The 25,548-nt window shown below is 50.5% G+C and overlaps 1 protein-coding gene across 11 annotated transcripts in view; it reads right to left on the reverse strand.

The window, feature by feature from the left end:
* MYOCD (myocardin) overlaps positions 1–25,548 on the reverse strand; it is a 211,914-nt gene that overhangs the window by 2,886 nt on the left and 183,480 nt on the right. For 4 of the 11 annotated variants that reach the window (XM_072351830.1, XM_072351838.1, XM_072351835.1 and 1 more), the window contains 10 exons: positions 22,540–22,605; positions 17,931–17,986; positions 13,552–13,627; positions 11,026–11,187; positions 6,685–6,860; positions 6,187–6,312; positions 5,410–5,684; positions 4,925–5,078; positions 3,518–4,471; positions 280–337 (listed from right to left, as the gene is read on the reverse strand). In XM_072351830.1, the coding sequence (XP_072207931.1) occupies positions 280–337; positions 3,518–4,471; positions 4,925–5,078; positions 5,410–5,684; positions 6,187–6,312; positions 6,685–6,860; positions 11,026–11,187; positions 13,552–13,627; positions 17,931–17,986; positions 22,540–22,605 (2,103 nt within the window). Of the gene's footprint in view, positions 1–279; positions 338–1,251; positions 1,366–3,517; positions 4,472–4,924; positions 5,079–5,409; positions 5,685–6,186; positions 6,313–6,684; positions 6,861–11,025; positions 11,188–13,551; positions 13,628–17,930; positions 17,987–19,414; positions 19,459–22,539; positions 22,679–25,548 lie in introns of those variants that run through there. The other 7 variants (XM_072351836.1, XM_072351840.1, XM_072351841.1 and 4 more) reach the window with 6 other exon arrangements.

Consider the following 25,548-nt stretch of genomic DNA (forward strand, 5'->3'; position numbering starts at 1 on the left):
CTCTGTGACACGCTGCCAACCTTTCTGAGCAGGCTCCCAAGCCCAGACTCCTGTGCTGACCTGGGGCACGTGTAGGCACAGGCTCTGGCAGGCCTTCTCACCAGCACAGGCCCCATGTGCTTTTGGAGTCGACCTCTGGGTGGGCTCCTGGTGTAAGGCAGCAAATGAAGGCCATACCCAACTCAGGCAGCTCCCGGAGGCACACAGATTGCTCAGGGTGCAGCGGACCTACACCTGATAGAGGGGAAGCCCTGGAGGGGTCAGAGAAGCAGTGCGTACCTCCGCTCTCAATCAGCACGTCCAGGAGTTCATCCATCTGCTGACTTCGAGTCATCTGCTGCAGCAAACGGCAAAGAGGAGAGTAGAGGGCATTAGGAGGAGAGTCCCTCCAGCCACGCACCAGGTAGGGTGGCTCTGGACCCCACAAGAAATGCAGGGGTCCGGCAGTGGCATTCAGATGAGCACTGGGAGATCAAGGACAAGTGCAGCAGATCCACACAGTGCTGCAGTAGGTTCCCCCTGCCCTGCAGCCAAGCCATCCTCAGAAGCTGCTGCAGACTGCCTCTCCCCACAGCGATGAGGACACGGATTTTCTGGACCTGGCACCTAGCACTGACACTTGCCTGCTCCCACTCCCTGCACTGGGGACAATGAAACAGCTTCCTCTTCTCCCTGACTGCAGACTGGAAGGACTGCGCACACATCGCACAACCAGCACAGACCAGTTTTCACCACTGTCAGTGGTATTGCTCCATGTTCCTAAAAGCAACATCACAACCGGCACTGAGGATGCTGACAGGCTGTCACAAGAAGTGATGGGTCTGCAGGTAGTGGAGAAGGTCTTCCCCACAGGAGCAGCACTCCAGGCTATGGCTAAGGGCAGCAGATGGTCCGGAGTGGGACTTTACCAATGGGCTACAGAGGGTAGGTAAGGTTTCCTGAAGAGCGGCTCAAGGGTCTGCCTGTCACAGCACGGAGCACCCCAAAGAGGAGTGCCCCGAGTTCTGGGGCATTTGTGTGGCATGTCAGGACCGCAGGCACCTTTCACGAGCACAAACCCCATTTAGCATGGTGCCTGACTGCTCTGCGACAATCATTTAGTAACCTTACATGGAAAGGCTGCCCCTTGTGGAACAAGGCCTGTACTCTCCACGGACCCCATAGAGGGTTGTAGTTCCTGCAGCTGCCTTAACCACAAAAGATCACTCTGCACAGCTCTGGCCCTGTTGAAAGTAAAAATCATGCAATTACCTGCTTTACTGCATCCTCATATGGTGGAGGCTGCTTTCCCTCTGAGAGGGCTGGGCTTGACTTACAAAAACTTGGGGATGGAATAGGAGACTTTTGACCTGCCTGCGTAGTCATCTACGTGGGGGAAATACAGGGAAATCGAATCAATGCACAGGGAAAAAATTCTGCTCCTCAGCATGCAGGACAACCTCTGTCACCCCAGCAGAAGCCAGAGCAGCACCAGGAAAACTAAGGGTGTTGTGGGTGGGATCAGATCACAGCACCTGGTTTCTGGGCAGGAAATAGAGAAGAGGAATAACTCCTTGGGTGAGCTCTGAGGACCCCAGCAGGATCCAGACCCATGAGCATGGCTTTCAGAACTCAACTCAGCTCAGCTATAAATGTGCAGAGCAAGAGAGTGGCTGCATCCAGCAAAGCAATGCTCCCCAAGCCACAAGCTGCCTCTCACCTCCTTCTTTTGGGGACCTTCTCTGTCACCACTGGTTTTGGGAGATCCCATGGAGCACTGGACAGTGCAGGCAGCCCAAAAGACTCACTGCCAGCTCAGCCTACAGGCCTTCCCCGTGCCCAAACCAAACAACTGCAAACTGCCAGTAAAAGGCCACCCCCTTCCAGGAGGGACCTCACCCCTCACCAGAAGGTCTGGTGCCTGCTAGCTGCTGTTCTCCCTTGCCTCCAAGCCCACAGGTGTCGTTCATGAGGAAAGCCCAGGACAGTGGTTTCACAACCGGGATGAGCAGTCGGGCACTGCAGGGTCACCTCCTTAGTGTGCCCCTTGTGCTCTGGTGGTGGGAAAAGAGCTGGAAGAAGCCTTGAGGTGCTGTTCCTCCCTGCTGATGCTCTGCGTCTGCCTGGTTGTTCAGAGCAGCCCCATTATCTCTCTTGGAGTATTGTTCCACAGTGCTGCACCCACTGCCCATGTACCACAGTGCAGTTACTGCTTGTTGCACCTACAGCTTTGCACACCACTGCCCGTCCCACTGCAGCACTCTCTCTGGCTGTCTCACCCCTTCAGCATTGCCCATCTCACTGACAGACCAACTGTCTGTCCTCTACATCACTGTCCTCATGACAGGCTGCAATCTATTTGGCCACCCTGCAGCCCTGTCACACTCACACAGCACACTGCTCTGTGCGCAAGCTGTGGGACCGTGGCTCAGGAGCTGTCCTGTGTGAGTGCTGGGTGTTTCACAGTGGGTGCCATGCTGCCCATGGCGGGATGTTGGGATGAAATGGGGCCATGATCAGTGGCATCTTATGCTGCTTTTGTATGTTGTTCCCCTCCACAAGCTTTCATGCTCATCCTGAGGGCTGAATGAGGAGTGAAGACACTGAAGGGACCACACTGCTGTGCCAGTGGCCTGAGGGGAACAAGCCCCTGATTGCAGACCCCAGTGGCAAGTCCTGCTCTATTCCTGAGAAAAGACTTCCCATATGATTGGGAGAATTGCCCTACTTCAGCCCAGTGACCAAAATACACTATTGTGCTGTTAGCAGCTGCAATGGCTTAGCAAGATGCTGATGAGCCCTGCTGCACTGTGGCATGGTTCCCCCGGGAGAGCAGGGACCTCCCAGCAGCTAAGGGAGCTGTGCTGGTGGTTCCCCATTGTGGATTGAGCTGTGCCAGGACTCCATGGGGCAGATGGAGCTGTGCCAGGGCTCTCTGGGGCAGAGGGAGCTGTGCCAGGTTTCCCCAGGTGGAAGGAGCTGATCCAGGACTCCATGGGGCAGAAGGAGCTGTGCCAGGGCTCCCCTAGAGGCACAGCAAGCTGAGCCAGAGCCTCCCCTAAGTGGAGTGGGAGATGAGCTAGGGCTCCTTTAGGGCAGATGAAGCTGTGCCAAAGCTTCCCCGGGGCAGAAAGCTGTGCCAGGTCCCCTCACTTCAGGGAAGCTGTGCCAGGACTCTTGCAGGGCACGGGGAACTTTGCCAGTGCTCACTTGGGGCAGAGGGAGCTGTGCCAAGGCTCCATGGGGCAGAGGATCTGTGTTTGGAGCCCCAGGGCAACTGGATGCGGAGGCAGCAGGGCTCTCTAGGAAACGCCCTGCAAAGGACACCGCAGTACCATCAGCTTCCAGCCCATTCTCCATCTCAGCTATTCTCTACCCCTACAGACAGCCCATCGTGTTCCTGCCGCCCCCTGCATGCCCATCAAGATGCCAGCACTTCCAACTGACAGAAAAGAGCTCAAACAGGGATATCTGTGTGAATGCCCACAGACGTGTGTGCTCACCGCAGAGATGACAGCTGGGGGTGCTCTCCACTTACCGGTGCTGTGCGAAGGCAACTGCTGGTCTGGGGTGATGTGCTGCGCCCTTCTGCCTGTGAGCCAGGGGACACTGCCAGGAGATAATGGCTGTTGGGAGATGGCGGCAGGCTGATGTGCTGAGGGCTCTTTGCAGCCCCGAGTGGAGAGTGCTGGGGGGAGCACTGCGGGCTCAGGAATGTCGAGGAGGTGATGGTGCTTTGCCCTGCAGGCTCCAAGCAGTGACTATTTACAATGTGAGACAGCTGTGGCACCCCACAGTTACTTAACTTTTCTGAGCTGTTGGCTTGGCCTTTCAAGGCAGTTTGTTTGGATGCAAATGGGCAGCTGGATGCTGCATTTTCTTGCTTGATGGGGACACCAAAGAAATGCTGGGAGGGCTGTTGTTTCTCCTCAAGGCCATTGCTTCTCTTTCGCTTCTGCAGCTGCATCCTTAGCTCTTCTACCTGCCTCTGCTCTTGTTGCAGCTTCCACGTCAATTCATTGATGACCTTCTGCTTCTCTACCAGCATCTTGTCCTTCTCTGTGTCAATCCCTTCCAGCTCCAGCTGGATGCTCCCTCCATTCATGCTGCTCATCAGGCTTTCCTCAGCACTACCGTGAACTGGAGATGGCTGAAGACCAAATTGTGGAGAAGATATGGGCCCATCGTTGAATGTATCTGGCAGAGAGCCGCTCACAGAGAGGTCAGAGGAGGCTGGAGAGATGGGTGGAGTGGAGCTGGTGCTGCCAAAGTGGTAGAAGCCGTTTGACAACATGCCGGTGGAAGACTGTGACTGGTAACTTGACAAGGTGCTTGTTGGAGTGACTGGAAAGGTGACAGTAGTGATCTCACTGAAATTGGGCACTGCGTTGCTGCTGCACTCCTGGAAGGGCCGTAGCCGTTCCATCAGTGCTGTTTTGGTACCTGATACAGGCAGGCCTCTTATTCGGAGCTGCTGTCTCAGTTCTGACACCTAGAAGAAAATTCACCAACAATCATTCCCAATGCCTCCCCTTGAAGGCAAGCACGTTAGAAACCTGACATCACAGGTTCCCTGCTCTGGCTCCCCAGGTGCTCAGTCACCGTGCACAGCCCTGATCACCACTGCAGGACGCTAAGCCTTCCTAATAGGAAAACCTTCCTCCTCCTGCTAGAAACTAACTACTCTCCATGAGCCAGCAGTGGTCCTCGGGCCATGGAGGTAACCCAGGATTCCCCTTCTAGCAGTAAATTTCTACAAGGACCAATTCCTGCTTTACTGTGCTGTATACCTTGGTCTGCTCACAGTGCGGTGGTGTATGCAGTTCTATAACACAGTTGGTTCCTGCCAGCACACAACCTGCAGCACTACACTGCACATATAAGGGTAGCAAAGAACATGTGGGCTATAAAATTCTGCTCCTGTACTGACAAAGTGTTCACTTACTTTCAGGTCATCCAGGTTAGATGGCAGAGGGCCTGGCTTGACAGATGAGACACAAGTCTGGCCTGAAAAGGTGGTTTTCACAGGAGAAAGAGGGGTGTTGCTGACAGAAGTTGATGAAGCATTTGAACTTTTGATCATTTGCTCATTTGATTGCCTGAAATAAGAAAGGAGATATGGGGTAACATGGCTGCTCTCTGGGGATTCTGTGCCCATTGCTATGATGTACATCTCCCTGCTCCCCCTGGAGTTCTTATCCCCTGCATGAGACCTGAAGGACTACCAACCCCAAGGAAAACCAGTTTGGGCTGCAAGGACCAGCAGGTCACAAGTTCCCCAGCTAGTGTACAAAGCCAGAACAGCTTCTGGGGATGTTGCTGTTTCCCTTAAATGTATTTATCTCTGATGCACTGGAATAACTGGAAAGGGAAGAAGAAGGTTTGGAGGGAGGTAGTACTAAGCCCTGTGATTGGCACAGTGTCACTCACTTTATCTGGCCTTGGTGCATCCCTGGGTAGTTGAAGTGCTGCTGCTGTTGCTGCTGTTGCTGCTGCTGTTGCTGTTGCTGCTGGCTGAGGATCTGGAGCTGCAGAAAGAGCTGCTGCTGCTGGAGGAGTCTTGCATATGCAGAGTCCATAGGTGGAGGGGACTTCTCTGCCTTCTGGTCTGGAGGGATGTACTGGTGATATTTCAGCTTCTTCACCTTGGGCTTGGTGTCCTTGGGCTTTTTGTGACGGTTCTTGCTATCACTGGATGATTTTGACTGTTAGTCCAAGAAGAAAAGGAATTAGCTGAGAGAAGAGCTCCTGACATTCCTGTGGGAACTGGAAGGCCTGGATAGAGCAAGGGCAGGTCCTGCTGGCACCCTGACAGCCCAGTTCCACAAGCAGCTAATCATGCATGTGAGAGACTTCTCCAGGGCAACAACTAATCCCAGCTGTGCTGAAGAACACATGGATGGGAAAAAGCCTTCCTTGCCTTGCTGGTATTTCTGTATTTTCTTATATCTCCAACTCCCAGCCCCAGCCCCAGAGAATGTTCTCAATGCAGGACCTGAGCATTCACCTTCAGCAAGCACCAAAGCTCTACCTTTTATAACCACAAAATGGGATCCATCTCTCCTCATTATTCCAGGCCTTTAAGACCAAGCCCTCAAACTTCCCGGTCCCACATGGAGTGCAGCACATGGGTACTTTGGGCCTGGCTGCAGCCACATGCCCTGCAGGTATTACCTCTCCTAGGAAGTGTGGATATGCAGACATTACCTTCACCACAGAGGGCACTGGGAGAGGTGGGCTGTCCTGCCCCACTGCTTGCTTGGGGCTGTTGCACTGGCCAGTCTGGCCTGAGGCAAGTTCCGCTGTGTTGCCCTCAATGCCACGGGGGTGATCCTGGAAAGGAGAGGTGCAGTGTGAGAGCGGATGTGGGGCAGGTGCTTACCCATTCCTCTGCCCAAACTGCTCCCAGTTCCCCAGGCTACTTCAGGCCTAACGCAGTCCCTGCAATCTCCTATAGTTCACCTCAGGGCAACCCAGTCCCTCCAGCCCCCATAGTCCTCCCAGCCTGGAGCACATTCCAGCTCATCCCAGTGCCCCTTAACCCAGCATTCTCATTTCCCCCAGTCCATCCCAGTTCCCTCAAGCCTAGCCTCAGTGCTGCCACCTCACTGCCCTCCCACTCACATTCAGTGCCCCAGTCCATCCTCCCAGCCCGGCCATGCCCCCAGATGTGGGGAAGCACAGCTTCCCAGTGGTGCCACCCACCTGGGACGGCCCTGAGGGGGCCAAGGGCGGCAGCTCAGAGGATTTGGTGCCTGCTGACGACTCTGTGGAGCCCTGGGAGTCCTCACTCCTGGCCTGCTCTGGAGACAGGCCGTCATTGCTGCTGTCCTCCTCAAAGGCAAATGCATCAGATGGCTTGGAGAAGTTCACCTGCGTGCCTGTCAGGCAAAGAGAGGTGGACATCAGGGATGTGCCTGGCTGCCCTGCCTGCAACGGCAATGGCCATCTGCCTCCTGCTCCCGGCTACCTGTGTGGTCACAACAGTGTGTGCATCTGCTGGCTGGAGGGATGGGGTGAGCGGAAGGCAGCACAAGGAGTGCTCAGATCACACAGCAATGTCTGCACCCCGTGGTCTGGGCCTGGAGGACCGTTTCTATTTCCCATGTGTGCCAGTCTGGGTGCAGGCCAAGGGCACAGTGCTTGAGGTGTTCAAATGTCTCATCCCACCTCAAACTGAAGACAAGGCTGCAGTACGACAAGGAAAGGAGCCCGTAGGCTGTGGCCCCATGGATGAATGAAAGAAGCTGGTGCATAACACATTTCTTAGGAGGAGCTTGGCCTGGCAGAACAGGAGGCATTCTCAAGACTACAAGCCTGCTGGACTGCACAGGAACAGCTTGGCTACCCTATCCTGCCATTGGACTGCAATGGGGAGAGGGGCAGTGAGGTTTCTCGAGCAGCCAAGCATCTTGATCACACTTATGGAACTCTGTCCTCAGTGAAGAACTGAGGCTGAAATCCACCTGGAGGTGGATTGCCTTTCCTGGCAATAGAGTCAACAGGACTGCACCTGGCTGCAGCTGGACAGAGACTTCCAGGTCTCGTGTCTGTCCACAACCTTCACCCACATGAAATGCTTCAAGTTGCTGCCATTACCTTTTGACTGCCACAAAGCCTGCCCCAGACATTGCTTCCTCCCTCTGCAAAGCTCCCAGCATACTACCTCCTAGTCAGATGGGCAGGAGCTCTTGACCCCAGGCTTTTACTGATAAATGAAGTGCTGAAAATGAAAAGCTCTCATTTGAGACTTGGGAGGGCTGCAGGTGGGGGTAGAGAAAGGAGCAGAATGGCCATGCTCATAATCTCCTCGTGCTCACATCTGGCATTTGTCAGGCAGCTTGGCACACTGATAGCAAAGTGACAAATGGGGAAATAGGAAGGGACAAACCTCCACCTGTCTGTGCTGCCGGCCTAGCAATGTGCACCTTCTCACTGACACGCACCTTCCTGCTCTGACCCCCGTTATCTGAAAGATAAGGGTTATCTCTGCTTGCCCCAGCTTGTGGTGCCAGGGTGGGTGAGGGAGCAGGGAGCCCTGGCTGCCCGCCCCAGGAAGGCTCCTTGAATCACCAGCAGCAGCTGGACCCCTATGGAGGGTGTGCTGCCTGCCGTGGGCTCCTGTCGGGAAGAGATCCTGGATAGACAGCACTTACTGGTATCCTGTGACAATATGGATCTGTGTCCTGTTTGCCTGTCCCCATCCTGAGAGCTGTGCATATCGCCAGCACCAGCCTTCTCTGGGACCCTGGTGTCGAAAAGGAGCTGCTTTGTCTGCTTGGACAACCCAAGAGCATCCCCGTCATGGCAGCTCTGGGGCAGACAGGCAGAGGGATATGAGATCAATAGTGTGCTGGGGAAGGCCCCTCTCCTCCCTGCTCTGCAGTGCCTGGTGTTCCTCCATGTGTCTAGAGGTACTGCCTGTCCCCTCTCCTCTACAGCTGCCATCAGACACAGTACCCAAGCTTTACCTTCCCTGAGGAAATGCAAGGCAATGCAGTCTGTTCCCCAGACTGGGTGGAAGCTGCAAGTGTGGGCATCCTTTCCCAGGAATAATCAGTCCAAGCAAAAGGGACTTGAGGATCTGCAAGACTTTCACTGCGCTGGCATTCCATAGGCACGTGAGGAGAAAACGTACTGAAGCACAGAGCCCGAGGGACCTACAGGACACAGCAGCAGTCTGGAGCATGACAGGAATGTGCTGCATCCTGCTGTTTGATACTGGGGGCCTGCATGGAGCAGGGAGTGCTGCCCTTATCTGTTGCTCTCGCTCAGCCTGGGGCTGACCATGTTGTTTCATGATCCCATGTCTCTGCTGTAATCTCAGGCAGAATGCTGTTTGCTTGGGGCTGTTTCTAATGTACTGGGTATTGTCCTCTCAAACATATTGGACAAAGTGATGACAAGGACCTGGTAAAAAAGGGTTCTTATATCACCGCTCAGCTATGTAGGGCACTGGCGGCCTCCTGTCACTGGGACGTTAGGGCTTTCTGTTGGGGTCTGGCACTTTCTGCTCACCCTGCCGGAGGTGATTAGAGGAACACGTCAGCTGAACTTTCCACTGTATAAACAGTTGAGATTCCAAGGTTAAAGGAAAATGATTTTAAACCCTGTCATCTTTCTGGTATTGCAAAAACAAAAGGCTTAACATTCAGAAGTGCCAGTGCTCATCTCTGCTTCTTGTTCGACCTTCAGCCCCAAGGCACGAGCACAGCAAACCGCCTCCGACTTCCAAAATCTCTCTGAGGATCCTTCAGTTTGAGCCTCCTTCTACAGAAACCTGAGGGCCCTGGTGCAGCTTCAGCCTCGCTTCTGATGGCACCCAAATGGCTTCATGCCTGACCTTACATGCTGTGTATTTCACCCACGGTGGGATAAAACTGGCTTCCAGGACGTGTCTTCCCTGAGCATGTGATTGATAGAAGAGGATTATGAAAGGGAGGAATTCCAAAATCGATCAAATCATTTAAAGCCAGACTTCTGTTTTCAACAGTTTTGTCCTGTAAATCTCTGCTTACCACAAGCTGCAGGCAAGGCAGATGGAGAGGAACATTCAAAATCTCCAAGCACCTTTGCCCAGCCTCCAAGCCTCAGCTCCAGTGAATCATGCTCAAACTGCCTTGATTGTTTATAAGAGGAGGGATTTTTCTAATGGTTTTGTATTTTCGCTCTTCTCTCCTTCGATAAGTGGCTGAGGAGATTTTGCTTGAACTCTCCTTAAAAATTCCTCTTCAGACAGAGTCCTGGAACATTTCACCTTCAAAGGCAAGTGCTGTGAAATGCTGCACATGGTGTGGATCAAGAACCAGACTGCAGAAACCGCCATGCATACACCACGTGCGCTTTGCAGTGGGGAAACGAAGAGCAGGAACGACTGGAGGACTGGGAGGAGGTCTGTCTAAGCCTGCCGTATTTCATGCTGTATCTTCTGGTTTCTGAGATGAAACCAAAGTCCAAGTACTTCCTGCCTCAGTTCCCATTTTCTGTATCGCTCCTGTAGTTCAAAGACCCCTCCTGCCCCAGAGCTCTGCCATTGTCCCTGTCTTGCTCTCAGCTCAGAATAGACACTTGTCATGGGATTACGCCAATAGAAATAATCCCATGAATTTAGGAATGGGGAGCAGCAGAACAAGGAGTTCCTGGAGGCAGAATGGCTCTCAGTGCCCCACTTGAGGCCTGAGGTCCAATCTGTACACACAGAGATGAGCCCAGGCATTAGAAACATGGGCTGCTGGGCTGGCACTGAATGACCTTGCAGGCTTTCCTGCTCCTTTCTCTGCTTTCTGATCTCCCTGTTTTAGCACTGGTGAACTCTGAGTCACAGGTCTCCTTTGTTTCAGCCCATGCACCGGCCTTCCTGCAACAGCATGGGGGAAATAACTGCAAGGGGTCCTGCCTCCCCCCTGCAGCTGGGATGTGGGTGGTGGAGGAACACTAAGTTTAGGCATAAACCAAGCACTGGGAAATAGCAGAATACTCTCCTTTGGGATGCAGTAAGCTCCTTGTATTTCCCAGCAGACTGGCACCCCTTTCCCTCTACTCTATTGGACCTTGCATTCCATTAACATCAGTGGAAAAACAAAGCAGCAGCATCACTGAACCAAGGCTGTTTCACCCCTGTAATGTAAGAGGGGATGTAAGAGGTCAGCAGGACACAAGCAGGAGCAGGCTGGCCTGATGTCTGCATGTGTGAACCCAAGCCCTCTCCCATGTAAGGGAGGAAGGAATGCCCTCTCTCCAGCAGTATCATTTATGTGCTCGAAGTCTTGGATGGGGCAGGGGGGGAAGAAAGAATGTATTCTCCCTGAGAAGAATGGCTGAAAAATGATTCATGTTTCCATCACAGGTACTCTAAGATGAAAACTCTCTTTTCATGGACTCGAGTGAGGCTGTGCCGGACTGGACTGTTTACAGTGAAAATAAAGAAATTGAAATAATGTGCAGCTGCTACTCCTAATTCCAGGCACTGCTGTACGTCCTTGTAACCTCTCCAGCCCCTGCCCCGTGCCACGCACACGACACAAAATGCACGTTCACTTCCACTACCTTTTATGGCCTCTTTCACAGCTGAGTCGACAGGAATAATATTCTTCTCCACCAGCTCCAAAGGACCCGGCCTGAGAGCAATCTTTTCATTGAGATCATCTGCCAGTCGGGCTCTTTTCAGCTTCATTTGAGTGGACTGAATGGACCCCTCTGCAGCTGAGTCTAAAAGGCCAAATGGAAGGCATCAGTTCAGGACCAGGGCCATCTGTAAGCACACTGCCTGTTGAGAGCATACTTCCCCTCAGCACAGACTTTCTGGGCTGCAGCCAAGACAATGAGCAGAGCTCAGTGTCCAGCAGGAGCTGCTCTAAGGCTGGAGACAAGATGGGGCTTTGGGACATGGGTCCTCCCCTGAGCCAAAGGTCAAGCTTCTCTATGCTCAATTAAAAGCCCTTATTTTCTAACCTAGGCTTGCAAACCTAGCCTGCAGCTGAATCATCCTCCCCAAGGCTCAGGAATGATCTGCAACGGAAACTTCATTGAGCTGTGACTGACTTGAGAGGCTCTGACTCCTGCCTGCCAGGAACCCAGTGCCTCTTGTGGTCTAATGCAGTTCTGTACTTCTAGGGAACAGCTGGAGAAAAGAACCATTAACAGTGTTTGACAATTGGAGTAAATGCCTTGCGCTAGAAGATGAAAAGCTGAGGCTTCAGGAGTGGAACATTTAGAGGCAGTGTGAGGACACTGTTCCAGGCCTCCAGGGGAAAAACAAGCTGCGGAGAGGAGCATAATAAAGGCATCTAGATCTGGAAGCTACTGCCAGATCAAACCCAGCTGAGAAGCTCCCACTTACTGAGAGGTGAGAGAGCAGTGACCAGTTACCACAGCAAATGGTAATTTCCCAAACAAAGATGCTCTGTCTCCTCTCATAGCAACAACCTGGGTAGAGAGGGAGCAATATCCTAAACTAGACTGCATCTATACCCTTGGGGGGCTAAACTAAGAAGGGCTGCACCTAAACTGTGCTGTCTTTAAAGGTGGACACTGGAGTGACAATGGAAGAGATACTGTGCTCAACACAAGCCTGGTACCAGGGAATAATGCTCTGCAGGAGGTCAGGAGAGCTGAGGTAAGGTCATTTTTGGCCTCAGACTAGACTGTGTGGAACCCACACGAGCTCCCTGAGGTGAGCAGTAACAGAAGGTGTGTCTGCAAGGTATTCAGATGATGGCACGAAGCCCACTGCCCCATTTCAATCACCTCTATGTCCTGTTAGGAGCCAGCTGGGCAGATAAATCCATGGTACTCCAGGACAGCCCCCCACGTGTGAGCAGATGCTCCAGCCCAGAAGTGTGTGTGGGGCAGCACAGCCAGGTGCTCTGTGCTCAGCTAGGAAGGCTCTGCACCACCCCTGTGCCTGGCCAGCACTGTCTGCTTAGTGATGGCAGCCACCTCCACAGCTTTTCTACTGCCCCTAACCCCAATTCCAGTCTGCACTTGTTTCAGTTGTTTAACCTAAGGGAAAGACACTTCCACCTGTTAAATGGGTAATAATGCTGACTCATTTAGGGATGGAGAGACATAGGTAAAGGATGACAGTGGCATGAATCTAGCAGACTCCTGGCTTAGACCTGCAGCATGCCAGAGGAAATTTATCTCCAGTTTGAGCAGGGGCCAGCATTTACAGTCGCCAAAGATTAATCTGCCTTTCCTTGGGGACTGACTGGGTTCGAGGAGGGAGACTGCACATCCTCCCTGTCTCAAAGGAGCTCCTTATCTCTGGAGATAATGGGGGACACCACAGAGATCTGTTGCCTGTGATGGGATGCAGCAGAGCACTGCCAGCTCCATGGCTGAAATGAGAAATCAGCCCGGGGAAGGTGAAGATACACAGACTTAAAGCAGTGCTCGACCTTTTCATATGGCAGTGCATGGGGTCATTATCTCCATCAGCTTTCATTTAATTTCATTTGGCATCACCATAAGAATTGTGGCAAAAAAAAATATTAAAAAAACCATATCCAGCTTTGGGAAAACATGAGAAGCACCCGCTACAAGGCTTTTACTACAAGTGCCCAGGGTTTGCACTTCATGAGGATCAGAATCATAGAATCATACAACAGCCTGGGTTGAAAAGGACCGCAAAGATCATCTGGTTTCAACCCTCCCTGCTGTGTGCAGGGTCACCAACCACCAGACCAGGCTGCCCAGAGACACATCCAGCCTGGCCTTGAATGCCTGCAGGGATGGGGCATCCACAGCCTCCTTGGGCAACCTGTTCCAGAAGTGCAGGACCTCTGCCCCTCTAAGATTTCATAGTTGTTTCTACCCTACTGTCTCCTAGACCACCTCACCTTGGTCCCTGCCAGAGACGGAACAAAGGTTAGAAGGCCTTGGGTCTGCTCTTGTCAGGGGAAAAGTGTGCTTCCATCCAAAGACTGGACCTGGACTGGCTACAACATGTCCCCTTTGACAGTGTCTCTCATGAGCAGCTGGGGCTAAGTAAGCAGTGAAGAGAGTCCTGAAAGGAACTCAGGTGGGGCAGGAGAGATACAAAGTATGTGGAAGAATCTCAGGCAGTCTTACCTTGTAAAATGTGCATATTGACCAGGTCTGATCGCTCAGGCCTGCTTCTGATCTTGTGCTTGAGATAATCTTCAGTCTGCAGAACACAAATGCAGAGAGTATTACCTGACTAGAGCATCAATAAGGTACAGAGAGCAGGTGCCCTTGTGCCATCCCATGTTTCTTTTGATTCATTACAGTCTAGGTTGAGTGAGCTCCCAGGTGGCCTTTTTTTCCACCTGGACACTGGCTGATTCTTGAACAGAAGTTCTTCAGAAGGGGAACAACATGCATAGAGCAGCTGAATGTTCACTATCCTCACAACTAGGCTGTGTCCTTTACAATTATCCTCAGGCTTTTGTTCCCTCAAATCTTATGAGCGCTCGTGGGAAGGATGAGACCTGTTTGCTGGGAGGGTTAGATCAGCATCCCACATCATCTTTGAAAGCTGCGCTACAGCAGTGCCATGGTTTAGTATTAGCAATGGCTTCTGTGGGAAGCCTGGCACTCTGCGATGACGTACGAGGCCGAGCAGGTCATGAGGATACCCAGACACTCACCCCAGGTCAGCCACAAGACTTCAGCCTTCCTGCAGCTACATGCTCTGCAGTTCCTCACCCCATCTACCCCATCTGCAGTGTGAGGTTGGGTAAATCCACTTTGCAGATCATGGCAGCTGAGCTTGTGATGAACTTGTACACAATTCCTCATGACTTTAGGAACAGAGAGGCACACAGAGGTGCAAAACCACCTTCCTCTGAGCCAAGGAAGTCAGTACTGGTGGCAGTTGGCCTCAAGTTTACAGATGTATGCCTACCACCTGGTGAAGAAGAGCTAAAGAATAACTGAGATGAATTATCAGCTGTTTGCTAAGTTGAGGTGCTAGGAGAAATAGTTCAGAAAAATACACATCTTTTAAAAAGGTTAAACTCTTCAGGATAAATACAAAACTACACAAGCAGCTGGAGAAAATTGGAAAACCTGCAGTAAAAAATATACAGGATCATGAGAAAAAGAGCAGTTCTGTAGCCAGGAAAACACAATGGAAAGGGCTGTCTGTATTCCATACACAGGAAAAGTAACTGGGCTTTGCTGAGATGGCTACAGGATATAATGCCTTCTTGGTTGGAGAATGCTCAGACTTAAATGCTCCCAATGGTTTGAGGTACACAAGGCTGGAGTAACCACAACTATCTCTGGTTCTCCAGGAAGCTGGACCAGGGAGAGCAGAATTTACTGCTTTCAAAGAGATGGAGAGAGGAAACCTGGAAATTATGACTCCAATCAGAGAGATACTGGAACAAGTCATCAAACCATCTATATAAAGGGATTCTGACGATAGCAAGGAGGTGAGTAATGGCCAGGATGGATTCTCCAAGAACAAATGACACCACAGCAAGGGGTTTCCTTTTATGGAGAGATGACAGATTTCTGTTACAGCAATAAACAAAGTATGTCACGTAGTTTGACCCTAAGCATGTTTTGATATTATCTCACAAGGCATTCTCATATTCAAACCAGAGAAATTTGATCTGGATAAGACAAGCATAAGAAAGGAGCATAACTGTGGGTCACCAAAGGAACTAGGAATGGTTCACAGTGTAAACACAAGAATATATCAAATCATGTTCTGCAGCAATTCTTCCTATTATTCAATATTTTCATTAATGCCTTGGATGATAGAAGACATACTCCTTAACTCTGATTCATTCAAGACTAACGGATTGCAATAGAAAATGATTTGGAGCAATCGAAGAAATCATCTGAAATACATTGGATACAGCTCAATAAGGACAACTGCAAATAACTACAGGCAGGTCACAGTTAGCCACAGCTGAGGCAGCTGCATAACCCCTGCAGGAATGAAGATTAATCCACCAGAGACGTTTCTGCAGTGCTCAGTGGACAGTGGACCTGAGACAGAAACTGGACTGGCAGGCAGCTTTCTAGGGAATACCACGAGGAATGTCAGACAGACACAAGGAATAGCAAGGCCCTGTTCCAGGCCCTGCTCCAGGCCCTGCGTCTTGAAAGAGCCCACAGGAAGGGCATGGAGTGTGGCAACAGAAATCATTAATGAGTCAGAAATGGGATCAATGAGGAGAGGCTGAAGGAAAAGGGGACCGATCAGCTCGAAGATGTGGCTGCTGCAGGGAAATGGACTGAAAAATAATTTTAAAATGTGCTGCTTTAAACAGAACAAATGGTTCTGCTCGTCCGTGCTTGTAGAAGGATAAGTAATGGGCTTACACTGCAACCGAGAAGCTTGGGCTGGGAAACAGAGAAAACTTGGTAACAGCACAGGTTAGGGTGCACTGGGGTGGGTTGCTGGGGGGGTGGATGGGATGGCTGCTGGCTTCTGGCTGCTGGATGCTGCACATCTGTCAGGAATGACCCAGCTGGGGCTGTGCTGCTGCAGGGTGGAGGCTGGGTGTAAGCTGAGCCAGACGGCCTCTGTCCTCCAGCCCAGCAATCTACTACAAGACATCGACTTCAAAGTCTGCTGCGCTGGCCTGATGCCAGCCTCGTCCATAGCCAGTGACATGTTTAAACAAATAATAGACATTTTATTTACTGAAGCCTTTGCTATTTCTTCCCCTTCCCCCATAATTTTTCCCCAGCTTATTTTCACCATCACAGTCCCTTGCTTAGACCACCTGCAGGTCTGCCTGCTTTCTGTGCCAGCTTAGAGCTGGATGATCACAGATCTTGTAGGTCCTTTCCAACCTTGTGATTCTATGATTCTATGCCCGCATTTGGGTGCAGTTACATTCACCCAACACTTTCTTGCTGATGGCTGTCAGATCAGGGCCTCACTTGAGCTAAATCTGAATTACTGTCCATCATGTTGACTCCTGCATTGTCACCACACAAATCTGACCTTCTGCTGTGATTCAGTTCCATTTGACCTTTGCTTTTTATGAGTTGTATTTGTGTCACTGGGGTGCAAACAGCGGAGAAAGACCTCAGATGTGTTTTTCGTTTTAGCATCAGTTGGAGCAGAAGAGCTTTCAAAACACATGAAAGCCATTGATGTTATCTGCTTTCTGTTTGCAGAACATCAGTTTGGAGGAATATCAGCTAAACAACAAATACTATTGAATAATTATCTGGAAACAGCTGCTGCTCCTTTCCTGTCAGGGCTATAAGCAGGGCATCCTTGCAAAGGAATATATTCTTGTTATAGGCTGTGTTTGTTAGTGTGTTTGTTAGAATGCTCTAAAAATGCATGTAGTTTGGGATAGACTAGACCATCCTTCCCTTTCCCCCAGGCAACCAGCCAGTGAAAGCCTTTGAAGAGCAAGACAAAGAGACACAAATGTATACGAAACTGTAAAATATATGACACTTCAGGGATACTTTGGATTGCTTGAAATTTCATAAGCATGCTAATTTTTCAGAGTCAGATTGTGTTTCTTATGCTAGCCATTTATTACTGCTGGAGTCTCAGGGCAAGTGATTTGGAGTGTGTTTAAATTCAGGAAAGCGCTTCTCCATATTTCACAGCCATACCTTCTTGCAAAGGTCCTTTTCTATGTGACTGTAGGCACATTTTGCAGACTAACAGAAGAAGCTCTTGTGCTGAAGAGAAACCTGTGTGACTGTTCCCTTTGCCATGCTGTGTGTGGACAGCCCTCCAGCTTGCTCAGGACTGCATGCTGGGCTCTATAGAAAGGGTTTGGAAGACTAGTGTGATTTTCCAAAATGTGACCACATCACAGAGTTTCAGTGTGTTCAATGGCTGCTTATCTTGTCTCTGCCTTCAGCAATATTCTGGGAAGCCTGAGTGCAGATAGGTAATGGGGTCAGTGGGAGCCTGGCTCGCTTAGCCCCTGGGATATTGCGGTGGACCAGCAGTGCTGCTGAGCTCAAAGCCCAGCTCCTCTCTGATGGCAAGGAGGAGTCTCCTGGAAACTTGCTCAAGGTGACATCCCCATTCCTCCTGCACACTTGCTGAATACTTAGCCTCTCATCTGCCCTGTTTGATGCTGACTATTCTCTAGGCTCTGACTTGTGCAGGAGTGGAGAGCAGCCAGCACAGCATGAAGGGGGCCATGGATATGGCCCTGAAGGGATAACAGAGGCTTGAGGTAGTTGTAGGTTTACTAGAAGTCTGAACCCTGCCTTAGGCTCTTACAGAACCCAGGGATTGTTTTAAAACCCCCAGGATCAGGGGACAGATGTCCCCTCTTCAATTTTAAACCTCCTGCCTGGAGAAGGATGTTCCTGAACACAAGACCCCAGCATGTCTGAAGCAGGGGCAATGCCCTGACCCCTGCCTGTGGCCACAGGGTGGAGGAAGCCAGATGAGGGCAGGGTGGTGGAAGGTGCTTTCAAACTCCACAAATCATGCAAAGCGAGCCCATGTATTCACTCACTGGGATGGCTGTAGGAATTACCTTGGCTCGCTCCAGACTTTTTCGTTGTTCATGGAATGCGGATGGGCTTTTCAGTGCTGCAACAGGAAAGAGAGAGGAGCAGTCAGCACAGGAGTGGAAGCAAGCAGCCACCAGGATATTCAGCAACAGCATTTTAATGAGTGCTATAAAAATAGCAACACAAACTAGCTGCTCTCTTTATTGCGCTAACTAAAAATAACTCAGGAAGGCTCTGGGAAATCCCGTGTTCTCCGCCAGGCCACAGCAAGAGAGCAGGGGGATGGGGGGCACAGGGAGTGCAGGAGGGACATGGGCAGGGAGATGTGCAGGCTTTGGAATGTGCTGCTTAGGGGGATGTGCTGGAGAGCAGGTGCTGCTCTTCCTGGAGCTCTTCCTGCAGGTTATAGTGGCACTGGGGGGCACCACAACCCTGGTAAACTGATCTAGGAAGAGCATCAGGCTGAGGGGACTTCACCTGCAAGTAACACCTGTAGGTGACTTTGGCCAGCAGGAAAAAGGAAAAGACCTTCCTGGCCTCCTGGGGCCATGGGGTTACAGCCTTCAGCAAGTGTGCTGCAATCAGGAGCCAGGAGATGCTTTCTTTTGTCCCTCTTCCATCACTGACTACCTCTCTGTCCCCTGTTGGCTCCTTCTCTCTGCATGCTGTTCTACCCTCTGCCCAGAAGCAATGGTGTGACCCTCGTGCTTCCATGGGCAGCTGTCCAGCCACGACCAGACAGATCTTAGCATATCCTGGCACTAAGAAGGATTAACCCAGAGAGGGTCCCAAAGGAAGGCAAATGATCCCTGGTCTTGGACCAGTGAGAGCAGTCTGTGCTGAGTCACGGAGGACCTTGCACACTTCCTTGTTTAGCCTGATTCTGTAGAAACTGAAGAGAAATTTGTGTGGTGAAGGGGTTATAGAAATTCTTTTCTGTCTGTGTAAGCAAGCAAAATGTACTGTTCCTATTGGGACGGGGAAGGGGAAGATGCCGTGACCCACAAAGACAGCCTGCTACAACTCTTTGTTTGGCAACACTTCATTCCCTTTCCATCTTGTGAGTGGGATACAATGAGGACAGAAGTTATTTTCACACAGGACATGATGTCCTGCATCAGTCTAGAGAAAGACGATGAAAATAATGAGGGAAGCTGGAAAATGATCGGAGGCCTGAATTGGCTTTTGGTAGGCAATACCCCTAACCTCCAGGGAATCAAAGGAAAACACAGAGGGCACATTCCTGCTTCTCATGTTTGGAAAGCAACATACAGACAAGCCAGCATTACTGTGCCATGCTCCAGTGAGCAGCCATGAGGACTGGTGACAGCTAGTTTAACCAGAAGCAAAATAAAATGGTGCATACAAGAAAATGAAGGTAGCGAGAGAAATGACTTTTACAGCCCTGTTCACTCTGAAGTCCTGACACTGGGAGCTTGCTATGGGTGCTGACCAGTCAAACATCATGCTATTCATGAGGAAAATGTTGCAGAATTAAGCCATTTACCAAGACTTTGCAGGAATTATGTTGATGCTGCAGCTTGTATTAGTCTGCAAAACAAATGAAGACATTGCTAACACGGGTTATTCAGACACCTTGTAAGGCAATGACCTGGCTGCTTGAAATGGCTGAGGTCTGGAGGCAACAGGGCAGAGCTGCTGTGCTTGGTGTTGATAATCATAGGACTATTGACTCTGAGACTCAAGTGAGAGGATGAGGTGGTGGCTGCATACAGCAGAAGGGTTCTTACTTCAAGCACAGCTATTTCTGCATCCCATTGCACTGGGAAGAACTTTTCCTTGAGGAATCCTTGATGCTGCAAACTGCCACCCCTTCCCTTTGGGCAGATCTGGTAGAGGTCTGGGGCAGCCCCTGTGTTGGGATGCAGGAAGGTTTCATCCCACTTGTCCCTGCAGCCCTCCCTTCTGCAGGAGGATGCTCTTGAATTAAAAGATTTTGCCTGGACTGTTCCAATTTCACTAAGACAATAAAATGGCATGAGTTCAATAATACAGCACTGCACGAGCTAAGAACTTCCCACTCAGTGAGCTTGAAGAACAGGGCATGTTCTGCTCTCACCTGCACACATACATGCATCAGGAGTGTGGTTTTGTCTCAGTAAATGTAGATTTTCCCTTGCTTTCAGGTGCTCACCCCCCAGTCACAGGACTGAAGGGACCCAGAGGCTGTCTATGCTTACCAGTCAATGCCTGTCATTATTTGTAGAGTCTTTTCTGTTAAAGTTGATTGTTTTGTCTGCCAGTTGCTCAGTGTTCAACCTGAACACTTCTGACCATCAGCGTCCAGTTTTGAGCCTGGACCAAAAGAACTGCACTACTGCCTTTTCCCCTGAGCAGCCTCCTTTGGGCAGTTTCCTGCCTTCTCCACTGATGGGACCACCTGAAAGTTTCACATTTCTTAGACCATCATCCAAAGGAGTCTGAATAGAGCTGAGGTATTGATGGCATGAATCTTGCCCAATCACAAACCAAACACAGAATGGGCTTTGGTTAGGTAAGGACGCTCATCTAGCTGCATTTTGCTCATGTACCACCATTAATTCACCCTGAGCTGCTCTCATCAGTACCAAAAATCAGACAGCTTCCTCAGCTCCTCTGAAGTTTCCCTCTTACTGTGCTTGTAATCCACACTGTTGAACAGCTTAGCAGGTTCTCTGGATGTTCCTCAGTAAGGGTTCTGGCGAGCCCTCAAGGCTTTTATCCAATGCTAATCTGTTAGTCTGACTATTCCTCTCTTTTTGTGGTTTCTATATAAAATGAATCATTTAAAGAACAAGGTTTCTTAGTCCTGTGACTCCATCAGCTGAAAATGTGACTTTTTTTTTGTATAAAACCTGACCTGCAACATGGAATCAAGCACATATTCCTAGCTTGGTACCAAACCTGACTCAACACGGAGACCAGCAGTGACCCTCTGTTCTCCTTCCAGAAGAGCTGTTTTCAGCCACAGTGATTCACAACCATCTGCATTCATTTTTTGCCTACATGCAATGCATAGGAACCAATATCCCACCCTGGTGCATCTCTTACAGCCCATCTCATCTGCAGGTCTTCAGAGCTGACAGGACATGGGAAGTTTAAACGAAGACTTGTTTTTTCATAAGGATTGACTGCACGTACCCAGACCACAGGGAAGTGGGATGGGACTCCCACTTGTTCAACACCAGTACCCTACGCTTCCTCCTGACGTTAAATTCAGCAGTTGGATTCTGCATGTCTGTTTTTACAGCGGCAAAAGTGCCTCTTCTTTTAATATTTTCATTGACCGAGCTGTGCTTGTGCTTCCCAAAATGGCCTCCTTGGACAGAGACCAGGCTGTAAAATGTCAGCCTAGAAGCCGGAAGGGTAAAGAAGCTGTAAGGAACTGCCCCATGTGCTCAGCCCTGCAGGGCAGCAGCAGGTATGACAACTGCCATGCTGGCAATGCAGCTGCATACATGTGCAGTGGGGTAACCTGCACACTGTCTGAGTGTGACCACTTGTGCAAAATGAAATTAGCAGGTTTGGAGATGCTGGACTTCTGGCCACTGACTGTATTGCCAGTGCTTGAAGTTTTATCACAAATGACAACATGTTCTGCTCAAATCTTCAACTCCTGGAGTCCCACAGTTAAAATGCTTGCCCATTGGTGGCACGCAGCACAGAATCTGCATGCATACAGAAATAAACAGTGGAAAAATGAGAAGAGCTTCAATTTATAATTCCTAAAACCTGACAGTTGTGATTTTTATCATCTCGCTCAAGCTTTTTTTAATGCTTGATGCTGGCAACAGTCTAGTAAGAAGGCATCTGTTGCCAGCTTCCTTAACACCAGCTTTTAGGAAGGTAGCTGCACGAGAGAGGGGCAGCAGAGGGAAGAGCAAGGTGCAGCAGGCAGTGCTAGAGCCACGTTCCTGGAGAGCTCTGGTTCTGCTGGTTAAACAAAAGCTGCACCACACTCTTTGAGGTTACCCAGAAGATACAAACGTGGCACAGCTGCCATCTTAGCAGAGATGGGGCCCACGATGAGATGGAAAGCTACCAGGACTGCCCTTCACCTGGACCCCAGATCATCATGGATTCATGCATGTGGAGCCTGAGCACCAGCTTCAGTGCTGCTATGGGTTTCATGATGGTTTCTACAGATGGTACAGGTTTCTGCTTGTGCAGAAGGGGATCATTTCATTCACACACATTTTGAACTCAAGCATCCCCCTGCATCTTTTCCCTGTTCTGTGGGTCTGATGCTGCCTCAGAAGCTCCTGACTTTTGCAGGAGGATTGAGATGCTCTGCCCTTGCCTTAACAAAGTGTTTTGCTTTGCTGCAGTGACCTCTGGGGCAAGGCTCCATGCAGCTCTGTTTTTGGATGGCGTGAGCTAAGCAGCAATCCTAAATTCAGTTTGAATAGCAGCACTCCATCTTGCATAGCAAATGCTGAGCACCACTGTACAGCACCAGGGAGCACAGTATTGCTACAGGACTGGAAGCAAAGCCCAGCTCAGCAGCAATCTGCTCAGAGCACAGGGGACCTGAGCAGGCAGCTGGTGCCACACAGCATCCCAGCAGTGCCCAGGAGGAACACTGACCCTCTTATCCACGAGTGGGTGAAAAAGGCAGAAAATAGTACTCACGTGGCATGATGCCTTGGTCTGCCAGCTGCTCACGGGTTCTTCTCTGCTGAAGCCGGAGCTGCAAAACTGTGAGAGACAGAAGAGTCAGGAAGAGTTGCAGGATTTTCCTGAGGTACCAATACATCTGTCAGGGATGATGTGCCTGGGTTTGTGTGACACTGAGACCTGGCACTGATCCCTGCTGCTGTGGGGCCAGATTTGGTGCAGCCAAGAAGCAATGCCAGGGAGGGGCTGCACAGTCTGCACCACCTCAGCCCTTACTTTGCACACATGGTAGGGATAGAACTGGACTTGGTGCAAGCAGTGCCTCCGACACTGATCTCCACCCGATGACTTCGGCTCAAAGAGAGTCTGTGTGTGTGCAGAGGGTGCTGGCAGGGAGGAAGATGGGGTTTGAAAGTCCATCACTACCTCCTCTGTGTTGTGGTGTGAGTAACTGTGACTGAGTGCATGAGATTTGGCATGGAAGCCAGATCAGGTCCCATAACTACTCAAAACTGTTAAACTTCTGCCTAACGCAGAAATTCGTAACTCTTAGAAGTGGAAGATGCCATCTCTGCTGTTTGTGACCATGGAATACCACGAGTGTAAGGTAAATCTGTAATGCCTGCTAAGAGCAGAAAGGACAGTGCTGAGAGCAGGGAGAAGAGCACCTGTAACTAATATTGCACTACAGCTGCCACCGGTAGGAACAAATTGGGAGCATTAAGCCAGCAGATTATGGCCTCTAGGAGGTTTTTAAGTCTAACCACCGACTGAGGTCACTAAAAGGCTCAGAGTCACAACCTCAGCTGTGAGCAACCTGCAGAGATCTGCCAACAGCTCATGTTTACAGCACAGCTTCCCTGGGCTGGGGATGGAGCTGAATAGCAATCTCCTCCAGAGCAGGCCCCAAAGCACAAGGCTTCCTGAAATGCCATGGCAAGTCACTTTTTCACGTCCCCTATACAAACCATGTCTCACAGTCACAGCAAGTGTTTAGTGAAGGCCTCACAAGAGACGATCTGCCAAATTCCAGCACTTTTTAGGACTCCAAAAATAGACTCTTGCTGTGAGGGAGAAGTGCGGCCTTTTGTACCTGGTAAAGGCTGCACATATGCAGTTCTCCTTACACCAGAGTGAAGCTGGTGGTTAGAAGATGCTGGCAAACCTTGCTGCTGGGGAAGTCTGAACCCTTCCAGTGCCTTGTGGTACACACCCAGACAGTGCTAGTTGTGCCTATGGACACCGATTTAGATCCCTTCTCTGCAGTTATCCACATCAGACACAGTTATCTGCAACGTCTTTGAAGAAGTAAGGGACTTTATAACCAAATTAGGCAGTCCATGCTTTCAGAATGCCCCAGTTCAAGTAATGAAGCAGTGATTTCAGCCACTGAATGTTCATTCAGACCTGGGTCCCCACAGTACGATGCACACCTTCACTCCTTAATATTACCTCCAAATAATGTTGCAAATCAACTGAAGAAGCATAGTCATGGCCAGTGTCAGTCAAGGTAGTAACACTGAACATCTCTGCGGGAAGAGGAAAAGCAGCCACTACCTCCAGCAGCCTCCAATTGAGAACTGTAGATTGTGCTTTTAGCTTTGTATATTTCTCTTGAAATTGATAATGCTTAGAAACCAGACTGGAAGGAAACAACCTGCCAACCTCCCCTTTGCTGCTTCTTCAAGAGGATGTGAAATTCACTGAAGCTGTGTTCAACCCCAATCACATTCCAGTGTTCTTCCTTTGCTATGTGTCTCAAGGCATGAGCTCTGAATGCCTGTGACTCACTTTGAGTTTGCTGTCACCTTCCAGACAAGGGAATGACTTTTTACTTTGAATATTCATATTGTTTAAGATTTCTTTCAGCAACCCTGCTTGCTCCTATGGCACCCCATGACAAGAAATCCCTTCCTACACAGTGCAAGGCAAGACAGAACCATACAAGTTCTTTTACTCATGATGCCTTTGTGTTAGAAATATCCTTATATTCTGTCCTAGATCAAAGTCCCACTTAGTGACACAGCTTCTAGAAAGCATCCTCTGCAGTGGGTTTATGTCATCAGTGCTGAGAAGCTCTCTGGGTATCAGTCATGGCTGGCTCTGCTGACCCTGCTTCGATGACTGCCTATGACTCGCTAGCAATAGTCATCGTCCTGCCTAGGAGGTGATCTCAGAGCTTTAGGAAGCAAAAAGTACAGCCTGGACCTTTCCTGAACTAGAGATGCACTACAGAAGCCATGTTCAAATAAATCACCCTTCCCAGGAGCAGGCGGACCTGGCTTCAGCCTGCAGTGGCCACCCACATCTGTGGCCTGAGCCTGCAGGTGCTGGGGCCTTCCTGCCTCTAGCTCAGTGATCCCCCCATGCCTTGGCACAGGATTCATCTGACTGCATAGCTATGAAGGCTAATGTATGTTAGCTCAGCAGCTGGTGAGGATGGAATAAGACAGGAACCTCATCACCTGCATCAGAACATCCCTCATGCCAAAGCATGCAGAGCACCCTGGCAGGAGGCACACAGAGGCCTTTGTAGTGGGCTCAGGGCTTGTGCAGAGGAAGACACAGCTGGCTCTTGCCAAAACACAACCAGCGGGAGGCAAGGGGTCCAAAAGCCCCTTCCCACCAGCACTTCTCTGGCTGTCAGAGCTGGTTCCTTGCAAATCCCAAGGCTGCACAAGGACTGCTCAGGCCTCAGGTCAGCCTCGCAGCTACCCAGGTGGAGCTGCAGGGCTGCCACTTCATCTTGATGTCTATCTGAGTGCTTGGCTCCCTTTCTTGCAGACTCTCCCAGCTATAACTGAGATCCCCATAAGCTGGCTTCCTGCCTAGGCTGCACCAGCACCTCAGCTCTGTTTGGAAGCTGCATTCACAACCAGTGCAATTGCTGTGCTCCCATCCAACTATGACACAGGTCAGTGTTGCCAGCAAAGAGGACAGCCGGGCTTCCTGCTGCTTCCTGCATTACGTGAGGCTCCTGAGCCAGTTCAGCCCATCTGCATGGCTGAGATGGGAACCAGCAGT

The sequence above is a fragment of the Excalfactoria chinensis genome, chromosome 17 (genome assembly GCF_039878825.1).
Source record: "Excalfactoria chinensis isolate bCotChi1 chromosome 17, bCotChi1.hap2, whole genome shotgun sequence".
NCBI classification, from domain to species: domain Eukaryota; kingdom Metazoa; phylum Chordata; class Aves; order Galliformes; family Phasianidae; genus Excalfactoria; species Excalfactoria chinensis.